Source organism: Mastigoproctus giganteus, chromosome 10 (genome assembly GCF_048544385.1).
Source record: "Mastigoproctus giganteus isolate SK-2022 chromosome 10, ASM4854438v1, whole genome shotgun sequence".
NCBI lineage: Eukaryota > Metazoa > Arthropoda > Arachnida > Uropygi > Thelyphonidae > Mastigoproctus > Mastigoproctus giganteus.
Genome location: NC_143584.1, coordinates 120248439 through 120272839, shown reverse-complemented (window position 1 = coordinate 120272839; position 24401 = coordinate 120248439). Strand labels below are relative to the sequence as shown.

At 38.4% G+C, this 24401-nt stretch overlaps 1 protein-coding gene across 1 annotated transcript in view; it reads left to right on the top strand.

Moving 5' to 3' along the window:
- The window catches only part of LOC150079255 (calmodulin-binding transcription activator 1-like), a 927385-nt gene that overhangs the window by 30909 nt on the left and 872075 nt on the right, over positions 1-24401 (top strand). Inside the window, exon 2 of the mRNA XM_090383006.1 lies at positions 22811-22876. Coding sequence (XP_090239132.1) covers positions 22811-22876 — 66 coding nt within the window. The remainder of the gene's footprint in view (positions 1-22810; positions 22877-24401) is intronic.

Here is a 24401-nt window from a genome sequence, read left to right as displayed (position 1 = left end):
GTTAATAAAGTATCTTATATTTTCCTTTCATTTGATTCTAAAAGTTTTCTGCGTGCTTGCTTCCAGAAGCTATATTAAGAGCTTTAGGTTGAGTGAAATTCCTTTTCTGATTGTTGTCTTGTTACCACGACAGCAGTGATGCGCAATTTTACAGAAAGATGATTTTTTATTTTATTTATTTATGTTTTTTTTTTTATAAGTACTGAATATCATTCAAGCCTCATGGAAATTAAGGAAATTAAACTTAGGCTACCCTGAATGAGTTGTTCTTTACTCTCTGATGTTGTCTTTGTCTTTTGCGCATTTTTTAGGAGGTCAGCTTCATTTCATAATGTTTTTTTTTTTTTTCTTTTTCATATCTCTGTTTTTTACGCCTTTCATTCTGGAATCTTTCCCTCAGTGCAGTATTATTTGCTTTGTTTCTCTGAGAGACATTCAACTTGTGTTGTATTAACATTAATGATGCCGCCTAACTGTTATAATTTCCTTCTGTTGTCAGATCCATTGCTTTCATACTATAAATCTTAATATTTCTCTCAATAGTATAAATTCTTCTAGCATACCTTTTTCTCACCACATAAATAATTTTATTCAGGTGCCTTTCATATCTTAGTGAAGGGGCTTTCTCTTTGCTTATTTTGTCAACATTCAGCCAATACCATTTGCCCCAATTAAAAAGTTCTCTTCTAAAGCAGAGGATTATATGCTTTTCAAAAACTTTAATAAGTTTTAAAGTATGTATCTCTCTACTTTAGGTAATTAACATCTATTCCGTATCGGAGACACAGATCAAATACCCAAAAATGTTTTTTGGGTATTTGAACAAAACATGAAACTAATTGCCAGTCAGAAAGTAATGGATAGGAAACTAGACACCATCCTAACACAGCTACAACATATTAACAGACGACATAATCAGACAGCTGAACACTTACGAGCTGGCCCTGCTACCTATCCTAAAGAAGCAAAGAAAGAGCATGATACTCGTCTCAGGACTACCCTCCCAGGCGAAATAAAAACAGTATTGCACGAAGCTGACCCCCGCAGAGAACAGATACGCCCCGAAATGGTGGAAAGTACTAAAAACTTTCCGAACAGAAGTCCAGACTGCAGGACAGAAAACAGAGCAGAGACAACTGTCGCTAGCACTGCGATACCCGCAAGCCAACCCTGCATAGATAAGAATCACTTCTTCAACATTGAGCTATATGCACCGAAACAACCTACCTACGCACAGATGGTTACTCTCCCATCAAAATCAGCTGACCAAAGTTCTACTAAAAGAGAACGCCACCCGCTACTTACCAATCAGCAACATGATGCAACGCGACCAAACGGCGATCCTATGCATAAAATCCCTGTTTCCTCGCCGAGGTTACCCACAGGATATCGTCCTTGCCTTGCCGAAAAGTACAACATCACTTCGGTTCAAACGAGAGGGAAAATATTTGTGTCGCGAATCAACCCCAATATTACTCCTGGTGTCATCAGAGAAATGTGTGTTGAGGGAATTGGTATCGATGTTGAGGTACGTCAAGTACGAACTAGACACCCTGCCTACTCCTCCTTCACTATCTCCTGCCCCATTAATTGTGAAGCCCAACTACTGAACAGAAATATATGGCCCAGTGGCACCCTCGTTAAAAGATACAGAGAACAATCGACAAGGCCCACTACTAGTGCAGTGAACACCCTAGCAAAACAATAGCAATCAATGAACACCTCGCCAGTCTTCAAAGAAGATACAAAAGTCTCCATTTTCCTACAAAATGTTCGCAGCATATCCAATAAACTCCACACCTTGCAGAGTCTTCTAATAAATGCAGAACACTCATTTATCTGTCTGACAGAAACGTGGCTTCAAAATAATAAACAGCTGGACGCCCTGGTAGACAATTTAGGCTACAAGTGCATTGGTAGAGGGAGAGAGATCAAAAGGGGCGGAGGAGTAATGATGATATATAAAACCGACTTCCAGATTGTGCAAGAACAAAGCTCTAATTCAGATAACTTTGAAGCTGTTATCGCCACATTCTCCGGTGAGAACAGCAAGGTACAGCTTTGCCTCATCTACATGCCACCAGAACATACGAGAGAGATCAGAAATGAGTTCTTTACCTGGCTGGTATCAAACTTAGACGTAAATATTGAGACAATCATCTTAGGAGATCTGAATATGCCGTTACCGAGGAATAAAGATGCAAAAGCAGAGCTAGACGCCACAGTAGAAGCACTCGGAATGAAACAATTAACAACACCTGCGACAAGAGGATTACAACGCCTGGATTTAATTTATTTTAACGCGCAAGATGTTAACTTAATAGACAACTCCTTACAGTTTTCCTCCGACCACTCTGCGCTTTCAATGGAGGTTGCTCTTCGAAGACAGACTGCCGATCAGAACTGCGACACACATCAGGGTAATGAATCGAAGTTGATATTTTCCACAAAATATATTAAATCAGAGGTCATCTTGCAATGCTTAGCGCGATACAACTTTCAAAGTCTACATAAGATGTCCACTGAAGAAGCCACAGACGAGATTTCGCGGTTACTCTTGAATATCGCCCGTCTAGGAGCAGCGAAAATATTAAAGATCTCACACAGAGCGAATTCTTGGTTCACTCCAGAAGTTAAAGTTATGTTTAAAAAGAAGCAAAAGCTATACCGAAAGTGGAAAAGAACTGGACACCCGACTGATCGGACAACGTATAAATGCGAAAGGGCAAAGTTCATTCAACTGAAAAGACAAGCATACATTGAGGTTATTAAGGAAAAATTAAATAAAGGAAAGAGAATAATTAGCAAGAAAAAGAACAAAAAAGAAATGACGGACCAGCTGTTTAGAGAGTGGACAGAAGTCACATTCAGAAAACCTTTGAATGAAAAGCAGAAAAATTGTGAGGAAAACATCCGCGAGATGCAGAAAATGATTGAAAAACTGACGGATCCCACTGGCACTAACAAAACTAGAGCTAGAAACATATTACGTGAAATTAATATCAGCAGGGAAAACTTAAAGGAAGCTATTAACTCGCTCCCCAATAAAGCAACGATCGGGCCGGACCAGTTCCCGCTATTCATGATAAAAATATGTAGTGCTTACATAATCGACCCGCTCCACCACCTCTTCCAAAGAATACTAACTGAGGGGGTTATCCCGAAAACATGGAAGAGATATTACGTAAAACCAGTTCCAAAAATAAACAATCCTAAAACCAGTAAAGATTTCAGGCCCATCGCAATCGGATGCTCTCTGCAAAAAGTTTTTGAGAAAGCAATCCTCAACACCGTCAATCAGCACTGCTTTGGGGACAGGCCAGAATACTTACATTCTGTACTTCCTCGAAGGTCGACTATAACAAATTTAATGGAGACTCTACTCCGAATACAGCTAGCTTTAAACAATAAACAACAGTTGGACATCGTTTTCCTGGATGTAGCAGCAGCCTTCGACAACGTCTCAATTCCAGCTATAACAGTAATCCTCAAGGAGTATTTCCTCATTTCAGGAAGCACTTTAAGCATTCTCACTAACACCCTTCAAGAAAGACAAATTATCGCAATAAACGGGAAACAAACAGCAACTTACTGTATCTCTAGGGGAGTACCTCAAGGGGGCGTATTGTCCGCCACCTTCTTCGCAATAGCACTAGCCCCATTTTTAGCTCAAAACTGTGAGCAATTTATTACATATGCTGACGATTTGAAATTTTTTGTAATCTCCAAAGAACAAGAAACTGCACCCCACCTATCAGAGGAAGCAAACAAGGCAATCAGGAAACTAGAAGAATATCTGCACTACATTGGCTTGAAAGTTAATGAAAAGAAAACTGCCCAAATGACCTTCACCAATAAAAAGAAGAAAAATGAAATTACGATTTTCGTGAACAATACCAGAGTCCAAAAATCTCCCGCACATGTTGACCTTGGCCTTAAGTGGGATGAAGGATTAAACTTCATACCTCACTTCGAATACATTAGGAAAAAGACATACGCAGCACTCTGGAGCACCAGACAAGAACTCACCGGTCTCCGAAGCCCTCATCTCATGATCCAATACATCCTTAAATGCGTTACACCGATTCCGTTGTACGCATCGACTATCTGGTCATCGGCCCCCGAAAACAACATCAAGGCCTTCTTAGGAGTAGAATACTGGCTCCTCAGATGGCTAAACAAGATCGCCGGGAAACCGTTTACCATCTCAAGAGCAGTCTTGTCTGCCAATCTGGACATCACACCCTGGAAGTATATCATCACAACCAGAAACATCTTAACTCTGGCAAAGCTACTAACGGAGAGAACAGATGCGCCGAAAGTGGGAAACGTGATCACTCGCCCTCGGATGACACGACCGAGAATAAACAGAGAAGAACCAAGTCTCAAGTGCCAACTGACTCAATTGGACTCTCTGGGGAGATTTTTCCCAGCAAATACTGTGAATTATTTTAATAATTTAAATATAGATGCAGAGAAACTATGTACAGACAATATGTATAGGACAGAAATATTTGGTAATGTGTACCGGCAGGTACAAATATAATAAGAAGACTAATTTAATAATTTATATAATAATATTTAGCATTTAACAACCATTCGCAATTAATCCATTAACACATATTCTGTGTTTTGTCATCTCCAAATATTGTAAATAAGTTCATGTAAATATGCTTGTAAATACTGATATAATGTAACCACACCCTCTAGCCACGTGCTGTCCATGGGTGTCTCGTAAGAGAAATAAACAGATAATAATAATAATAATAATAATAAAATAATAAAAAAATACATATGGGCGAGTTATTCACGTACTTATTCTATGTTAAATCAAATGTCCGTAAAATTAAAATAAGGAAACCAGGAACAAGGGAATAGTTGTTCTCATTTTTTTAATTTTCAAAATAGTTAATGTTTTGTTTTGTGTTAATGTGTTTGATATGGATATCAATGTTAATTTTTCGATGTAGCATTAATATTCTTTATTTATTACATTTCGTGTTTCTCCTTTTATACCAACTACCTTCAAAAACCTTATTAATACCTTAACGTTTTTGAAATTTCGTATGTTTTGAATACGCCCACTGAAATTTATCAGAATAAACGAAGGAACAACACTTTGATATTTTCCGTTTACTGAAACAACTGTCCAGTTACATCTAATAATTATTTGAAAGTATTTAGATTACTTTCAGATTATGTATTGATCTTCCAGATGTTAGATTAATTTACATGTTTTGCGCATTTGTTTGTTAATACCCAAGAAAGTTATATCCCATTAACATTGTATGAAATAAGTTGTAACTACCAAAAAAAAAAAAAACTGTGATGTGTACAGAAACTGCTGAGGTTGCAGCGAAATGAGCAGCGTTTGATTTCTCATATATTTCTCAGCTTTTCTTGGATTTCCATAAATAATTAGTTGTATTCTAATTCTTTGACGTGTGCGTTTTAATTATTGCTAAGGTGATTTGAATTTTTATTATCTATTTCTTAGTTTTCCCAGTGAACGGTTTGGAATAATGTTAATACAGTTTCTCGTAAACAAATTCCAATACAGAAAACACACACGCAATTTACAGACATAATATATGCCGCACAATGTCAACGTCTTCACAGAAGCACTATAATGACATGGGCGCATTGGTAACATCTTTCGTATTGTGATATGAAATATGTATCGACCTCAAGGAGACTGTTTTTTATATGGGTCTTTTGCTGTCATTGGGTAGCCACAAAAGTGATGGGGAAGGATTGGATTATTTCGCCTGTCAAGACCATAGCGCTACATTATTACGATCCTCACATTTTGCCTTCAATGTTACGATTTGGGAATGCCTCATCTTTTTTAGTTCGGTGGAAAACAATGACATCAGTATGATGGCGTGAGTAAATAAATTTTCATCTGAAAAATTGAAAGATTGAGAAAAATTGAAACTGAAAAATTGTATTGAGAAGAAATATTCGAAATGTTTACATAGAGGAGGAGGGGCAAAACGTGAAATGGTTCAATTTCCAGCTGTCCATAATATAATAAAATAAAAAATAAAAAAAAAAGAAGCTTCTTTTTCTACTCCGAGAGATATACGATAAGAAGGACATTAACAAATTCATTGTTATGGCAGTTATACACTCGCGCAGTTAACAGTGGACCCAACATTTTTGTGGCAACGTGTAGATTCGAACACGCAATATGCATAACTTCGAATAAGGAGCACGCTACTACAAATCTATGGCTGGGGCGTCCAGTACCTTAGTATCTAGAAATGCTTTCTTGAAGCCATATAAATTCCTTGAAAGGTTTCGGAGAAATGTTTTTATAATTTAACTGTTGTTATTCCAACCGATTGGATTAATAAAATGTCCTATTCCCAGCCACGAGAAGGAGATACTCTCTCCTTGATGATTACTGTGCTTAGCACTCCTAAGCATAATGTTACCCAGCTTGCCTTCAAAATTCAACCAAAATTAAGTGTACCCCAACTTTTGGAAGATTTATAACATTTCAGTTGATCGCACTGCACAGCAAGAACAGAATTTCTTAAAGGCAAGCGGCTATCTCACCGTTACTCTTGAGATGAAGAGAGCACATTGTATACAAACAGAACTATTTAAACACGCGTACCCGTCTGACGAGCTCAGTTTCTAGTCCCACTGTGTGATTGGTGTATTTGGTTTACTTATCGATAAAGTATACGTGAAAGACGTAAACGATAAGCCTTCGCAGCTCTACCACGGAGACGAAGTAATTTCAAATATAAAGACAGTGACAGATTAAAGTGTTTTATTTCGGGGTGTGTGTGTGATTTATTCATTTGATTTCAAGTAGCTTTTAACTATGAAACAAAATGCTTGCACGCGAGTGTACTCGCTCACATCCCTCGTTTCTAACCTAAAGCAAATCACTGCCATTTCCATTCAGAACATGCCCAACCGTTGGTTCTTAAATAAAATTACTCAGCTTTCTCATGTTTCTGTCTACATGGCACGCATACAACCATCATACAATCAAGTACTATTACCGGGTGCCTGTCACGAGGTCAGACCAGCTAGGTTGTGTTCTATAGAAACAATGAAGTTGCCCATCAAATTGCATCCTGCGCGTTACATAATTTATAGTGAAATGCAGCCGTTCTTAAGAAATCAATGGTAAGAACAGAATTTCAACCATGCAAAGAATATGTTTGCAGATATGCTTCAAGAAGTGAAGTTGTCTGAATTCTTAGACGTTTTATTTTTACACCTTTCATAATGCTGAACTGAACGAAGAAAGAAATGCATTGAGCTTGCTAAGTATAGCCACGCTTTCAAAGTTTCTCTGCCAAAAATATATTTTTCTGTTCGCATTTCAGTATGCACTTCCTCTTTTGTCAAGTTCCATTTTGACCGCCAAAAACTTAATTCTCATAGCCTCTTCCATCTGAGTTTAATGGTTTTACTGTAAAGATTCTATTTTATGTCTTTACTGTTCTTGTGGCTTTCATGGCTTCGCTTTTTGTTTTAAGCATTTAAGTTTTATTTTAATGATTTAATAAATTTTATATATTTTTTAATATTTTCTTTTTCCTTTCGATATTCTGTCCGCTTTTGTAATTCTACGCTGTTTTTATCGAGATTTATGCGCATCACCGACTTAATCGTGTTATTGTGTATGATGTCTGTATACATGTGTTCACCGTCTGGTATGAATGTTGTGTGTTGAAATATCCTGAATACTCGTAACTCTCACGGTGGGGGACTTTACTTCCTCCTTCGAAAATCAGCTATCTGGAGACTCGATTGACGAGACTTAAAAATAATTCCAATCATCGACGGGACTCGAACCAAGACCTATCCAAAGAGTGATAAACTGATAAGTTGCGAAAATACTAATCTGTCACGGAGGACGAATTCTTTGCTGTTTACCTTCAACTGAAGTGGTACATCTCTGTATTATTCTCCTTTTTCTTTCTACTTAATAAATTTTCGCTGCGTTAAGAAGTAATTTAACACAGTAATTAGTATTAGTGTTAGTAACGGCCGTATGGTGCAAGAAAGCCTATGGCTTATGCTGCACCAGCCAAAAAAAAAAAAAAAAAAAAAAATCCGAACAAAACAATGATAAAAACAAAAAATAAATAAATAACTAAATAATAATAATTAATAAATAAAAAAAAATAATAATAAAATAAAAAATAAATAAAAAGGAAATGAATCCTATCATCCTATGCGCTTCCCTACCCAAAAGTACTATCCAGATGACCTTTGAATTTCCCCAAACTGTCGGCCTCTACCACCCATGAAGGCAACTTATTCCAGTAATTTATAACTCGCTGGCTAAAATAAAACTTCCTGCAGTCCAATCTAAACATTTCCCCCCGTAACTTGAATTTATGTCCCCTAGTTCTAGCATCATTTATAATCTTGAAAATTTCGTCCTCATTCATTTTACTGATGCCTCTCAGAGCCTTAAACACCTCAATCAAATCTCCTCTAAGGTGTCTAGTTTCCAAACTCTGCAACCCACATATTCGAAGTCTTTCTTCATAAGGACGCCCTTTTGCCGATCTCACCAGGCGAGTTACCCTTCGTTGCACCCTTTCAAGAATCTCGATGTCTTTCTTTAGGTGCGGTCTCCATACTTGAACACAGTATTCCAAGTGTGGTCTAACATAAGCCTTATATAATGGGATTATCACGTCCCTATCTCTACTTGCAAAAGTTCGATAGATCATCGATAGGACACCATGGGCCTTCCTTGCAACCTGTTTACAATGCTCAGAGAATTTCATGCCTGACCGTATCGTAACACCCAAGTCCCTTTCCTCCAGTACTGGGTTTAGTTGAACTCCACCAAGTGAATACGTTATTTTGGGATTACTGTTTCCCAGGTGTAATACCTTACACTTTGTTGGATTAAAGCACAGCTGCCATTTTTCTGACCATTCCTGAAGTCTATCTAGGTCTCTCTGAAGAAGCTCAGCTTGACAGTGATCATTAACTACTCTACCAATTTTAACGTCATCTGCAAATTTAGACATCACGCCCTCTATCCCTTCATCAATGTCGTTTATGAAAATTAAAAACAACAGTGGCCCTAATACTGATCCTTGGGGAACCCCACTTCTTACATCAACCCAATCTGAGGAATAGCCATTTATCACAACCCTCTGCCTCCTGCCCTGAAGCCATCCTTCTATCCATCTAAGGATTTTCCCAGTGATTCCAACCTGTTCCAGCTTATAAAGCAACCGCTCATGTGGGACTGAGTCAAAAGCTTTGCTGAAATCTAAATAAACAATGTCGAAATTATTCCCTAAATCCAGCTCGAGAGTGACCCTTTCGAAATAGCGAACCAGATTTGTTAAACATGATTTTCCCTTTACAAAACCATTCTGAGTATCCTTGAGAATTTCAAGTCGATCCAAATGATCCTGAATTCCACCCTTGATCATTGCCTCCATGATTTTCCCTACTACTGAAGTCAGACTGACAGGTCGATAATTTCCCACTAATTTATGAGGAGGGTTAAAAAAAAGATTTATATCCAGAAAGATGAATTTATTTTGCTTGATACCTTAATCTCTGTAGCAACACACAAATTCTGGTTTCGATATGACAATTTATTTTATTATTATTATTATTTTTTTTTTACACGCTCAATGAAGTGAAGTGTCACAATGGATAAAGTGGAATACAGATCAGTGATTTGGTTCTTCTTTCTGCAAATGAAAACACCCAAAACAATCCACGAAGAAATGGTCGCTGCTTATATTATGGAGAAGACTGGGCCGTTTATAGTGTTGTTGTACATTGATATAAACAATTCAAATGTGGAAGAACTTCAGTGCAGAATGAAGAAATCCCACGACACCCAGTAACTGCTGTAGCGAAAGAGAGTGTTGAAAAAATTGAGGTATTAATCATGGAAGATCGCTTATTTGGTCAAAGAACCAGCTGCAGAGCTCGAAATTTGTGTAGGATCTGTGGAAAACATCATCAATCAACGGTTGCATATGAATACATTTTCTGCTAGATGGGTTTCTAGACTTCTGATCCGTGAAGAAGGGAAGGGCACTATGTTCACTTGCAGTGTCGTCGATGTGCCATGAAAAGCAAAATTGTAAATAGTCTTTTGTTTTGTTTTTAATTTTTCAGGGACAAGCCGCACGTTTTGTTAGATGTGTTCTTTCTTAGAAAGGGTGAAAACGTTTGTACAGGAGTTTTTGATGTGTAAACATCTTTGGCGACACGTACTAAATTTCGGACGGTAGTAAAATAAATTCATCACGATTTTGCGACGAGGAAATGACGTCATTTCCGTTTCATGAGATCCCGCAAAGGATCATGGGAGGTGATCTTGGATGTGCTCACAGCTGGCATAAACCAGCTGGTGGCAGAAAAACGTTTATGATCGGGGCATACCACTTAGGTGGCTGTGGGCTAACCATTGCCACTCGTAGAAGAAAACTTTTGGTAACCAGAGAAATGGATACCTTGCAAAATTTAAAGTAAAGTAAAGCATTTAAAGCAAAGGATCATGGGAGGTGATCTTGGATATGCTCAGAGTTGGCATAAATCAGCTGGTTGCGGGAAAACGTTTATGATTTGAGGCACACCACTTAAGTGGCTTTGGACTAACCATTGCCACTCGTGGCAGAAACCTTTTTGTAACCAGAGAAATGGATATCCTGAGGGCAGTGATCTTGGATATGCTCAGAGCGGGCTGAGCATATCCATGATCATTACATTACATGCACTTCAGCCTTACCAGTTGAAGCGCATGTAATGTAGGCTTTACAGTACCCGTCTGTATTACCGAAGCGGTTGTTCTATTTCCATCAAGAGGCTAATCGTAAACGATTGTCTGCAACCAGCTGGGCCGGTCAAGAGTATTTGAATTGTTCGCAATTGGGAGATAACACACCCAAATTACATGTATGAGTAGAATCTTTTGCTTGTCATTGGCTATTCTCATTAAGTTGCAGAAGTCCTCGTTGGTCATCGAGTTTTCGCCTTTCTTTGCAATTACGCTGAGTCGGCTGAGCGTTTCGAGCTTTAGATCCTCATTGATCTCGCTGTTTGGATGATTGTAAAAATTTTCGAAAGGGGTCTTCTTCTCGCTGTCACGTTACAAGGTTATGCAGGTCATTACCGAAAGCTTCGTCAGGGCCAACGTTTTCGTTGTATTGGCACATCATCTTACATATGTCAATCGTTTTGCGAATGTCCAAGTCCGATTCATACAGTTTACGGTCTAGTATGAGCTCTTTATTGTCTTCGTCGTAGATCTTGACACATTTCATCTGTGACAGTATCTCTGTTTCCTCATTGCGAAATGGAATGTACAGCGTTACCAACCCTTGCTTGTACTCGTTGAGATCCTGAGCCAAATCATAGTTTCTATAGCGTATTATGGGTGGATACTGTCTTTTCTTGCAGATCTCGTAGCGCTGCATGTGTAATTTCGGCAAAGCGTGACAGAGTAACATGATTCAACATGATAGTATGATTGTAACAATAAAACTACTTCTTTTTTCTTTTTTTTTATGAAAACCCAAACACGAGAGGTATTAGAACCTATAGTACTTAGTACCGTGCTTGAGGTGTAGGTTGAGAAAACCAAAGAAGATATTTGTTGACATTAGACTTGAACTTCTGTAGAATGTAATTTTCAGGAAATACGTATGAAGATTGTTACAGAAAACGATAGTTGAATGAATAAACGAGGAAGATGAAAAGTTGGTTCTGTGAGTTTGAAGTTGGACAGTAAATGGATGTTGAATGGTGGCTGCATGTGTTCGGATTGATTTGAAAGAGAGAGCAGGAATTAAAGAAGCCAATTCAGAAGAACAGTGCCCATGGAAGTATCTGTAGAAAAGGCATGCAGCACAAACAGTACTTCTATGAGACAGCGAGTGTGGAGACTCTGTTAGAGATGAGTCATTAATTAACCTAACTGCCCTCTTCTGACTAGAAAAGTTTTGGGGCACTGCCCCAGATGTGGGAACATTTTTCCATGGTAGGGCGGATTTGCGATTTGTACAGAGTGAACAGCTGTTTGGAAGAAAAGTAACGCCAAGAGCGAAAGAGAAAACCAAGTTTTTAGATGTAGAGGAAGCAATATTTGTAATGTGTTTGTGGCAAGAGAGATTAAAAGACAAGGTAATCCCTAAAAGAGATATATCATTTTGCCTTGAAATCAGGGTGTCACCAAAGGTAAGCATAGGAGCAGAAGATCCTTTTTGCGAGATATAAGACAAGACTAAGTTTTAGAAGGATAGAAATCAACTAAGTTGTCTCTGCCCCACTGGAGAATTACCTGGAGATTAGCATTTAAGGATATTCGAGAAGTTGAAGCTGCTAGAGCAGGGCAAGGTTTCTCAAAATGGAAAGTGGAATGCAGTTTGCTAGCATCGACAAAACTATTATTATTTGTTGTTATTTGGTTTTTTTAGGAGCATTAGTAACTAAGGCCATATTTCTCCGGATATATGCGGTGGTCATTCCCTGACCTTTCCGTATCCTCCGTATTTGGTGGTTACAGGCTGGAACCCCGGTCTAATCAAGAAGCGTGTGCTACGCACTGCTGCTCCTGCCCACCTCGCTAATCAGGCGCCGGCAAAACTATGGATAGGATTAGAAGAAGGTCATTAATATACAAAAGTAAAAGAGTGGGGGAAAGAACTGAACCTTGGGGGACACCAGCATTAGTGGAGAAGTTAAAAGACAGACAGCCATCTACCATCACCCTCAGTGAGCGATCAGAGAGAAAACTGGAGAACCAATTACAAAAAACAGTTGGCAAACCATAAGATGGAAGATTGTTTAGAAGATCTTTATGCCAAACACGACCAAAGCCTTTGAGATGTCAAGAGCAACTGCTTGTGTTTCACCGAACTTTTCCATTGAATTTGTCCATAAATGGGTAACATAAACCAGAATATCACCAGTAGATCGACATTGACGGAATCCATATTGGCGATCGTTGATCGGACGGAAGGTTTCTAGGTAGTTTAAGAGTTGGCAGTTAATTGATTTCTCCATTACTTCAGAAAGAGTAGAAGTAATTGCAATGGGCGATAATTGTAAGGGATGGATTTGTCACCCTTTTTAAGAACTGGCTGGATATGAGTAAATTTCCAAGTAGAAGGAAAAACACCTTTGGAATAAGAAAGTGAAAAAAGGCGGCAAAGAATGCGAGTAAGTTGAGCACAGGTTTTGAGAACAAGTGGAGAAATACCATTAGAACCTGGAGCTTTCTTAGCATCAAGATTCGTCAAAATCCTTCTGATATCCTTTTGACGGAAGACCACAGGAGGCATTGAGTGGAGCGTGTTGGGAATGGCGGGAGGTGTTTAACCAAGATCATTAATACACGAGTTCGAAGAAAAATGGGATGTAGCAGGTCAGCTTTATATTTGGCTGATGTGACAACAGAACCATCTGGTTTTGACAGAGGTGGGAGCAGAGATGAGAAAAAAGTTTCGGCCAATAGCTTTGGCAAGATACCAGAATGCTCGGCTACCATTAGCACAGGAAGCAAGTTTTCTACTCTTAGCCTGTTCAAAATCTACTTTGGGCTGATTAATAACTGCTTTACAATTGTTGCTAGCTTTGGTGTAGGCAGAAAATGAAACTGAAGAATTGGAAACAAGCCAATTACGATATGCAACATGCTTCTCTTGAACAGCCTTAGCACATTTATTGGAAAACCAAGGTTTAAATAAAGGACGAGATTTTAAAGTGGAGTGTTGGATAAAGGATTCCATTCCTACAAGAATAATTTCACTGACATGATCTGAGCAAACGTTGACATTAGAAGTTTTGAAACAGTAATAGGACAAAGGAAAAGAAGAAAAGAAATTTAACAGCACATCTCATTTTGCATTCTTGTAATGCCAAACAAAACGAGGTGGGGAATAGCCATGAGATAAAGACTCCATTTGGGAAGAGACAATCACCAAGTTGTGAACTGAGGTGTCTAAAGGACCACTCACTTCGACCGTTTAGAAGGGTCGTTTGTGAGTAAAATATCAAGCGTATTGGCTGTATGGTTAGGATTGTCTGGTATTCTAGTAGGTAAATGAACAATCTGTGCAAGGTCATTAGTAATTGCAAATTCCTCAGCATCTCGACCAGCTGGTTCAGTGTGACTAGAAAATGGAAGCCAGCTGGAGTTGTGAACATTAAAATCACAAGGAAAATTACCTCACTGTTAGGAAAGTTGCTAAGAGAGAAAGTCGAAGAGCTCCAAATGATTAGTGGAGTTGGGAGAACAGTGCAGACAACAGATGAATTTTACAGAATGAGGTAGAGAGATTTTAAGCCAGAGATGATCGAAAAGAGGAGATTTCAAATTACCAAGTCTCTGACAGGGAATTTCGGAACGGTCATATGCAGAAGTACAGCCTTTGATGCGAAAGGAATCGTTAAGCGAATAATTTGGGCAATCTCCAAGGCAGAAAGTGCTTCTCCCAAAGGAAATATTTATTGTTGGTGACTCTATTGTGAGGTAGACAGAGAATATACTATGCAAGAAGGATAGGTGGAACAGAACAAGAGTATGTCTGCCAGGGGCAAAAGTTGATGACGTTGTAGAGAAAATATCATCTTTTAAGGGCACAAAAGATGATATTGTTGTACACTTTCGAACTAATGACATTAAGAGTAAGAGATCTGCAGATGTACTCAACAAGTACAGGTCAATTCTGAAAAAAACTCGCGAGTTAGTGTTGAATATGCAAGTGTGTGCAATTTTGCCCAGACACGATAGGAGGGGTATATGATGAGAGCCTTGCCGACACATTCGGCCCTGGAGAGATTGTGCAATGCTCAAGGGGTAGAATTTTTTTCAGCCTGGTCTATGCTTGTTGACAGGAGAGACTGCTTCTACAGGATGGAGTACACTTAAATAGAAAGGGTGCAAGAATATTTGCTGATGCTATCAAGGCAGTGTTAGGTGGGTCGGAAAACTGCTAGCTTGGTGGATACATAGACTAAAATCTTAACAGTGGCCGCAGGCAGATGAAAAAGTGATTCTTGCACTACTTCTATTAGAATGAGCAGCAGCCTGAAAGCAAGGCAATGGAGACTTCCAGGACTGCTGGGAGTAATAGTGGGACAAATAAATAATGGGCTGTGTTAGAGTAACTAAGAGTAGAAACAGGTGCATGTATACTTGCATGTACACCAATGCCAGGAGTATAGTTAATAAATTTGATGAGCTTGAAGTGCTACTCAAGACATCAAGGGCAGATATTGTTGGAATATCAGAGACGTGGTGTCATACAGTAATAAGCAGTGCAGAATTGGAATTTGGAATTTTCCTTTCTGTACAATGTGTACAGAAAGGAAAAACAGGACAGGAAGGGAGAAGGCGTTATGTTGCTAGGTAAGAAATACATAAAATCTAAGAAAGTACATCCAATTGATGTTGGTGGACAATAAAATGTTCAGTCTGTTTGGTGTGACATAAGCAATTGGGAAATAAAAATGAGAATAGGTGTGTGTTTTAGGCCTAATGAATCTGATGAGTATAATGAGCAATTGTGAAGAGAAATAGAGTGGGCCAATAAATCAGAATGTCATATAATGACATTCTGATTTGTTGGGCACATTCTATGGCCCAGATTTTAATGTTTCAGATGTTGTTTGAAACTTATGGATTGGTCACTCGCACACTAGCAAGACTTCTGTGGATTTATTGGATGACTGTTTTCTACAACATGTTCGCGAGGCAACCAGAGGGAGTAATACTCTTGATCTCATTATCAGCAGTGATTATTTATGCATTAAGGATTTCCAAATAAAGGAACCACTGCGTGACAGTGATCACAATGTACTGATGTGGGAATTACTTAAATGTAACTACCATCAAAAGTAAAGGGACGAGCTCTTATTTTCGTAAAGGTGATTGTAGGGGTCTCAGACAGTTTTTAAATTCTGTACAGTGGGATCAACTGATGATGCTACCAACGTTCAATTCCAAATGGGAAGCCTTCACTGATTAATTTTGGAGGCTACTAGGCTTTTCATTCCAACTAAGAAATACTGTTCAATGTTTAGGCCTAAATGGATGTCAGATGAACTAGTGAGGCCCGTGGCAGAGAAAAAAAATGTATGGGATGCATATAAAGTATCAGGTGACACTGAAGCCTATCGGTGATATAAACTAGTCTTTAATCAAGTCACAAAGGAGGTTAGTAAGGCGAAGACAGATTACGAGAAATCTTTGGCAAGGAGGCAAAGAAACATAGCAAAGAGTTCTTTACTTATGTAAACTCTAGAAGGAAAGGGATGAATCAGATTGGACCACTTAACATAGATGGGTTAACTATTGATGATCATTTTCAGCTAGCTGATAAACTGAATGAGTATTTTTCATCAACATTCACACATGAGTTATTCGATGGGGGAGTGCCAGAAGTTTATCAGACTCTAACAGGGAGCTAAGTAATTTTGTAATAACTGAGAGCAAAGTGGAGGAAAAATTGTTGAAGTAAAACCTAAAAAAGGCACCTGAGGTGGACAGGATCTGTCCAGTTATATTAAAGGAGGCAGCAAAGGAAGTAAGCAAACCCTTAGCCATAATTATGAGAGCTTCCTTGGACTCAGGGGAAGTCCCGATGGACTGGAGGTGTGCAAATGTATCGCCAATTCACAAAGGGGGTTCAAAAGGTGATACATGTAACTATAGAGCTGTTAGTTTGACTTGTGTTCCTTGTGGGAAAATAATGGAATCACTGGTTAAAGAAGCATTGCAGGATCATCTAGACAAGACTGCAGTTATAGTTAAGACACAGCATGGGTTTGTTAAAGGGAGGTCTTGTCTGAACAATTTGATTGGGTGCTATGATGTGGTCACAAAGGAACTGAATGCCAAAAATAATTTTGATATCATATACTTGGATTTCAGGAAAGCCTTTGATACTGTTGCAACATGGAAGACTGATATAAAAATTGGAGAGGTATGGCATTAAGGTTAAGTTGCTACAATGGATAAAGGGATGGTTAAGTGGGAGACGACAGTGAGTGGTAATCTATGGACACTTCTCTTCGTGGAAAAATGTTATTAGTGGAGTTCCCCAGGGTTCGGTGTTCGGCCCATTGTTGTTTTGTATATTTATCAATGATATTTATGAAGGTATATCAGGTTTAATATCCAAGTTTGCAGATGATACAAAGGTTGGCAGGGTTATTAACGTTAGTAAAGACAGTATGCTACTCCAACAAATCTAGATAAATTGGGCAAATGGGCTGGAAAGTGGCAACTGAATTTTAACATTGACAAATGCAAAGTACTGCATATCTGTAATAATAACCGAACAGAAAAGTGCTAACTGTGTGGTACTACACTCAAGAAAGTGGAAAGTGAAAAAGACCTTTGAATAATTGTGCAGTCAAATATGAAGTTCGCTGAGCAGTGGAGACGGGCTGTCAGGGTAGGACAATGATATATAGGAATTTTGCTAGCAGGGACAGGGAGCTGATTATCCCATTGTACAAGGCAATGGTTAGGCCACAACTAGAGTACTGAGTACATGTCTGGAGGCCTCATTTTAGGAAGGATGTAGAGTTGGTAGGACGAGTACAAAGACGGGCAACAAGATTGGTGAGGGTAAGGAAGGGGGGCTCTTAACAAGAAAGGCTTAAGTTTTGCAAATTTCAGCGCCTGGAGAGTAGGCACCTGCAAGGTGATCTTATTGATATGTATAAAGCCTTGAATGTGTTGAGCAAGCTGAATGCTGTTGGGATTCTTCCTCTTGCTCAGATTAAGAAACTGAGTGGGCACAGATTCAAATTGAGGAAGGGCAGTTGTAGAATAGGTGTGCGGAAATTTGCCTTTAGCCAGCGGGTAATTGATTGGTGGAACAGACTTTCATGTTTTGTTTGGAAGTTGATAGCCTAAATAAATTTAAGGCCGAGCTGGATAGGCATTTGGAACGAATGGTGGGGTGAAATGGGAGGTTTTTTTTTTTTTTTGGCTGATTCTGCATAAGCTTGCTTTCTTGCATCGTATGCCTCTACTAATGCTAATTATATTAGACCGTTTTATTTGTTTATGAAATATAAGAACGACCGATTTAGGAGCTAACCCAAATTAGTGACCTGTTCCCTGTAAAAATGCTCTACAAAATAAATTCACTTATTGCAGGTATATCTCAAAGCAGTAGTTGAAATAAAATCAAAATTCCTACGCTTTAGTTGCCTTCAATTTCGATCATGGAGAAGAAACTTTCTACCTCTCACTGAATACCGAATAATTCCTTGGCTTATGTTGAATTTAGAAAAAATACCGTTATCGTTTGTTCTTCCGAAGTTGCTAATATCTTTTTTAAATTTTATAGCATCATGTCAGTACCTGTATCCGCTATATATTTAAAAATCTAAGACACCTCTGGAACAACTGTTTAGAATCTTACTGGCTTCTTATCAGCTTCAGTTTACTCTCTCTTAGCGATGGTTGTCTCTGTTAGAAGCTAGTAAGCTTCAAAACAGTAGTCCAATCGTTGTCTTAGATATTTATATGTATAGCGAAGTCACATATTCTGGGGATGCTGTGCAATTTAAAAAGTTGTTAGCAACTAGGCAGAGCCACGGATAACAGTATTTGTCTGTAAGTTGAATATAAGCCCAAGTTTACTGAAGAACTAGCACCGAGGACTTGGTGCTTCTTATTCAGTGAACGCAGGAAGCCTCTCCGTGATCGATATCGAAAGCAGGTAAAGTATGCGAATTTTGAGTGAAAACATTTAACTGTCTTCACAGAACGACACACACACACACACACACACACACACACACACACACACACACTTAAATATGAAATTCAGGGATTTAGGAGCACATTTTATTGTTAAGTGCCATCAAGTAATGGTACTGTTCATTGAATAAAACGTTTCCTATAGAAATACTTGTATTTCACAAATCCTGTTTGAAGAGAAGTTTTGTAAACCTAAATAAAAGAAACGTTAGTTCAATTAACAAACCGAAGACCTGTTATGATGGTTCGGACGTCAGCAGAGTATGATTGATGAATGCGGATAGTTGCATCAATAGTATTATCCATTTACATAATAAAAAAATTTCTGTGTACCCTGTCTGCAGGTAAGATGTTTTTTGTGTAAACATCAATTGAGGACACCTACTAAATTTCGAACAGCTAGAACCGAAATCATGAACCATGTAATTTATGCTCGCACCCGCTCCTTACTTTACCGAATCAATGTTAGTGATAACTAGGATACATACGCCCGCTGCTTATTGTACCGAATCAACGTTTGGAAGAGGTTAGGCTAATATCTTAATTACCCATTTGATTGCATTCATTTGTTGAATAGTATAATTGCAAAAATACAAGTATTTATAGTATAATTGCAACAATGCTAGGATGTGCTCAGAGCTAGATTATGCCAGCTTTGAGCACATTCAAGATCACCTCCCATGATCCTTTGCGCGATCTCCTTTCTCGACTTCGTTTTTTTTTTGCCTTTCACACGTTTTTTTCCTCAACCAGCTAGTTCATGCCAGCTCTGAGCACGTCCAAGAATTTAAATTTTGCAAGATATCCATTTCTCCGGTTACCAAAAGGTTTCAGCTGCAGGTGGCAATGGTTAGCCCAAAGCCACCTAAGTGGTATACCCAAAATCATAAACGTGTTTCCGTAATCAGCTGTTTATGTCAGCTCCGAGCACATCCAAGATCATCTCCCATGATCCTTTGCGCGATCTCCTCTCCAGACTTCGTTTTTTTTTTTTTTTTTTTTTTTTTTTTTTTTTTTTCACTCTCTTATGGAACGGGAATGACGTCCAATGGCACCATTTCCGCGTCGCAAAATCGTGACTAATTGATTTTTGTACCATTCAAAATTTCGACAAGACCACCTATGATGCTTTGCGTGGCCAAATCGAAGATCACCTCCTATGATCCTTAGCGCAGTCACATCCAAGATCGTCTCCCATGATCCTTTGCGCGACTCCTGCTATTGCTACCGTCCGAAATTTATTAGGTGTCGCCAAAGATGTTTACACATCAACAAAGGTTTCAGATAAAGAAGCGTTTTTAATTTTATCGACAAAAAAATAATGAGTTCTCTACAGATTATATTCTAAAAATAAAAAATAAATAAAAAAAAGAACATTATGTTTTGCCTTGCGCCTGTCAATTGTGTAAATTGATAATACTATTGTATTGTATATAATATTATATAAAATGATAATACTCTTGATAGAACTACAACTATCCGCATTCATTAGTCATACTCTGCTGACGTGCAAACCATCATAATCGGGCTTCGGTTTGTTAATCAATCCAACTCCTCTTTTACTCAAGTTTACAGAACAAATCTTCAAACAGTATTTGTGAAATACAAGTATTTGTAGTGGAAACATTTTCTCAATGAACAGTACTATTATTTGATGGCAATCAACAAAAAATTATACATACTCTAAACTTGCTTTATTCTGTTTTTATTCTGTTTTACGTGCTGATAACGGGAATTCCAGTTTTTCATAAGTACTATTTGGCCGGCCCAGTCGTAACTGACTAATGTATGAAAGTGTTCCCTCCCCCAGTTTGTTTTTCCCATTTATTCCGCACGAAGAAGACGAAGTGATTCACTGATTTTACGGAAAGAAAAGAAAATGTTAAATAACTAGTTATTTAACATTTTAAATAACTAAATGTTAAATAACTGGATGCAAAGAATAATTTTGTCATATATTTGGATCTTTGAAAGCCTTTTGATACTGTTGCACATGGAACACTGCTGCACAAATTGGAGCTGTGTGACATTGGAGGTAAATTGCTGCTATTGATAAAGGGATGGTTTAGTGGGAGACGACAGAGAGTGGTAATCAATGGACACTGCTCTTCGTGGACTAATGTTATTAGTGGAGTCCCCCGGGGTTCAGTGTTGGGTTCATTATTGTTTTCTGTATTTATTAATGATATTGATGATGGTATATCAGGCTTAATGTCCAGGTTTGCAGACGATACGAAAGTCAATAGAGTTTTTAATGACACTAATGACAGTACGCTGCTGCAACAAGATCTAGAAAAGTTGAGCAGATGGGCTGAGAGGTGGCAACTGAAGTTTAACATTGACGAACTTAAAGTACTGCATACGGGAAGCAGTAACCCCAGATTAACGTATCAACTGTTTGGTACCACACTGCCAGTAGTAAAGAATGAAAAGGATTTGTGGTTAATTGTGCAGGCAGATATGAAGTTTTCTGAGCAGTGCAGACCGTCTGCAAGAGTAGCATGGTGTCTTGTCAATGATATACAGGGATTTTCTGGCAGGGATAAGGAGATTATGCCCCTGTATAAGGCAATGGTCAGGCCACACCTTTAGTACTGTGTATATAGGTCTGGAGGCCTCATTTTAAGAAGGACGTACAGCTGCTGGAACGAGCACGGAGAAGGGCAAGATGATTAGTGAATGGAACAAAGGGTTGCTCTTACCAAGAAAGGCTAAGGTTTTGCAAATTACAGCGCCTGGCGAGTAGGCAGCTGCGTGGTGATCTGATTGATATGTATAAAGCCTTGAATGGGTTGAGCAAGCTGAATGTTGATGGGATTCTTTCTCTTGCTCAGATTAAGAACCTGAGGGGGCACAGATTCAAATTGAGGAAGGACAGTTGTAGAATAGATGTGCGGAAGTTTACCTTTAGCCAACGGTTGGTTGATTACTGGAACAAACTTCCATCTGTTTTAGAAGTTGATGGCTTAAGTAGATTCAAGGCAGAACTAGACAAGCATTTGGAGCGAGTGGATGTGTGAAATGAGAAGTTTTTTTTTTTTTTTTTCTTTTTTTTGAATGATGCTATATAAGCTTGCTTTCTTGCATCATGTGCCTTTGCTAATGCTAATAAACTAATAGTTATATTTAAAAATGTTGCAGTTCACTGTCAGTTAACCTCGATTGTGATTGTCTTTTCTTTTTTCCTAAATGAGACTTTTCTTGAGTAGCAGTCACTGGTGATAGTAGCGCAGTGGATGTATTATCTCTGCTCTTTCACAACTCATGGAAACGTCCTGGGTTCTATTCTCATGGCTGGTTAAAGTTCTTCCTATCAGACCAGCTTTTAATATAATATATTTTTCACAGTGTTGTCGAGTTTCTCGAGCAAGGGGTTCACTGTTCTTGTAATCTCTGAAACTTTGGTTTTGCTTCCCGAACTTTGATATACCGACCACAGAGTACAGACAGTATACCGATGCCTCGTGGCCTTAATCACCTCGTTGTATATGCCAAACAACGCAACACTCTTATTAGGAAGGTATGAAGCAGCAGCGGATCTATATTTGCCTCTTTCTCCAATAATTTGTTTACATGGAATCGGTTGAACCTATATTACATAAATTATGTACAGACACTATTAACTGCTCAACCTATAACAACCGCAGTCAGTATATACTTTTTTTAAAATCGGTTTTTCGCTATCATTGCAGTAATCCTGTCATGTTGACTGTCGGTTGCCCAGGTAGCAATGGACACTGCATAAGTTTTCAACAAAAAGTTACCTGGAAACTAAATGTTTCGTTACTGGCTTAGTTGCCTATGATACATTTACCTGTTGTTGCCAACTTGGATAATGCAGCACCTATATTCTCGATAATTACATACAATGAATAGGACAGAGGTTGATGCGAAAGGAAATAATTTTAAAAAAATTACGAATGAATATATGAAGTTCACTTTATCTGCCGTACATATATATGTAAATTGGAGACTTTATCACTTCTTATCTATGTATTTATCTATTGATCTATACATGTGTCTTGTCCTTGTGATAGTTGAATGATTACACCGATTTTTATGTAGGTGGAAAGGCGTGGGTTCGACTTTCATCGCCAGTCACAAATGGAGCGAGTACTTCCTCTCAGAATGGTAGGAACGTTTCATAAGGCATAACTTTATTTTTCTTTCAAGAACTCGGATTTTTCATCCAGAAATTTGGCTAATGACCAGAAGTTTTCAGAGACTTAACATTGACTGTCTCATTACCTTATTTTCCTCTCCATTTAGAAAAGCTGCCTCACACAATCCTTGTATCTTAAATCTTCTGTGAATTGCGCACGTCTAAACTTCAAAGCACTACGATCTTATTTTGGTCTCTAAAAATATTTCGGCCAGTGCCCCAGACTACCCTCAGATAGTCTGGGGCACTGCATAACATATTTTTATTATCTGGCATTTATATTATTACATATTCGTTTGTTATTAGAAACAGCAAGAGAAGCCACTTTCTTCGAAGGCTTTTGAATTTTGCTAGGTCCCCTCCCCCTCCACTAGCTATCACTTACAATTGATACAGAATGGCAATTACCAAACAATGCTTAATGAATGCCTAGTGTGAATAACTGTTTCTCATTTATTTGTCCAAATAAATTTACTTTTTTAATGACTTAAATACTGTATTTATGTGCCCCATGAGTGTGTATTCTTGTCATTTGACTATGGCAGCAATTTTTATTCATCACAAACATCTCATAAAAAAAAAAAACGTAGAGAAGGTAAGGAAGCATGGCATCTGTCTCAAGACGAATACTCTTGAATTTCATTGTCTTTCTAAGCAATTTGTTTTAAATTAGTACAACACGTAATGGCTTTTATACCCTAAACACGTGTTTAATACGAGTGGTGACCATTGAATTCGCGAACTTGCGAATTAAATGGTGACCACTCATGTGCAAAATTTTGTTTACCGCGCGAAATTTCCATAACTGCCGCTAGAGTGTCTTGATAGGATGGTCATATTCGGCGTAATCGAACTTTCCGGTGTGAAGTGGTTTCTCCATCAAGACAAGCCAGGCCCCATACGGCATATTGTGCAGGCAGTGATCAATCCCCCTAGGTGCCGATGTTCTGCCACATCCCCGTTGTTCCTCGGACTGTGTGATTTCTTCCTGTTTCCACGTCTGAAGAAAGTTCTGAAAGGCAAGCGTTTTGCGTGCGAAATAATAATGCTCGCAGAGCCACAACGGAAGCACTTCGCAATCTTTCGGAAACTGGCTTGCAAGAAGCATTTAATGCAGTGGTTTCAAACCGGGGTGCCGAAACAACATTCCAGGGATGTCACGTAATTTGGGTTTAAGTTACTTAAGCTTATTATTATTTTAAAATTTATATGTTTATTTCCTTATAAAAAGGTGTACAGTATCTTTTTAATTTTGTGGTGATCTATAATTGTGTTTACTTAAGTACCTCTATATAAAGAATAAAATTATTCTTTATATAGAGGTATATAGAGGTTGCTCTTGACATCTCAAAGGCTTTCGATCGGTTTGGCATAAAGGTCTTCTAAACAAGCTTCCATCTTATGGTTTGCCAACTGTTTTTAGTAATTGGTTATCCAGTTTTCTCTCTGATCGCTCACTGGGAGATGGCTCTCTGTCTTCTAACTTCTCCACTA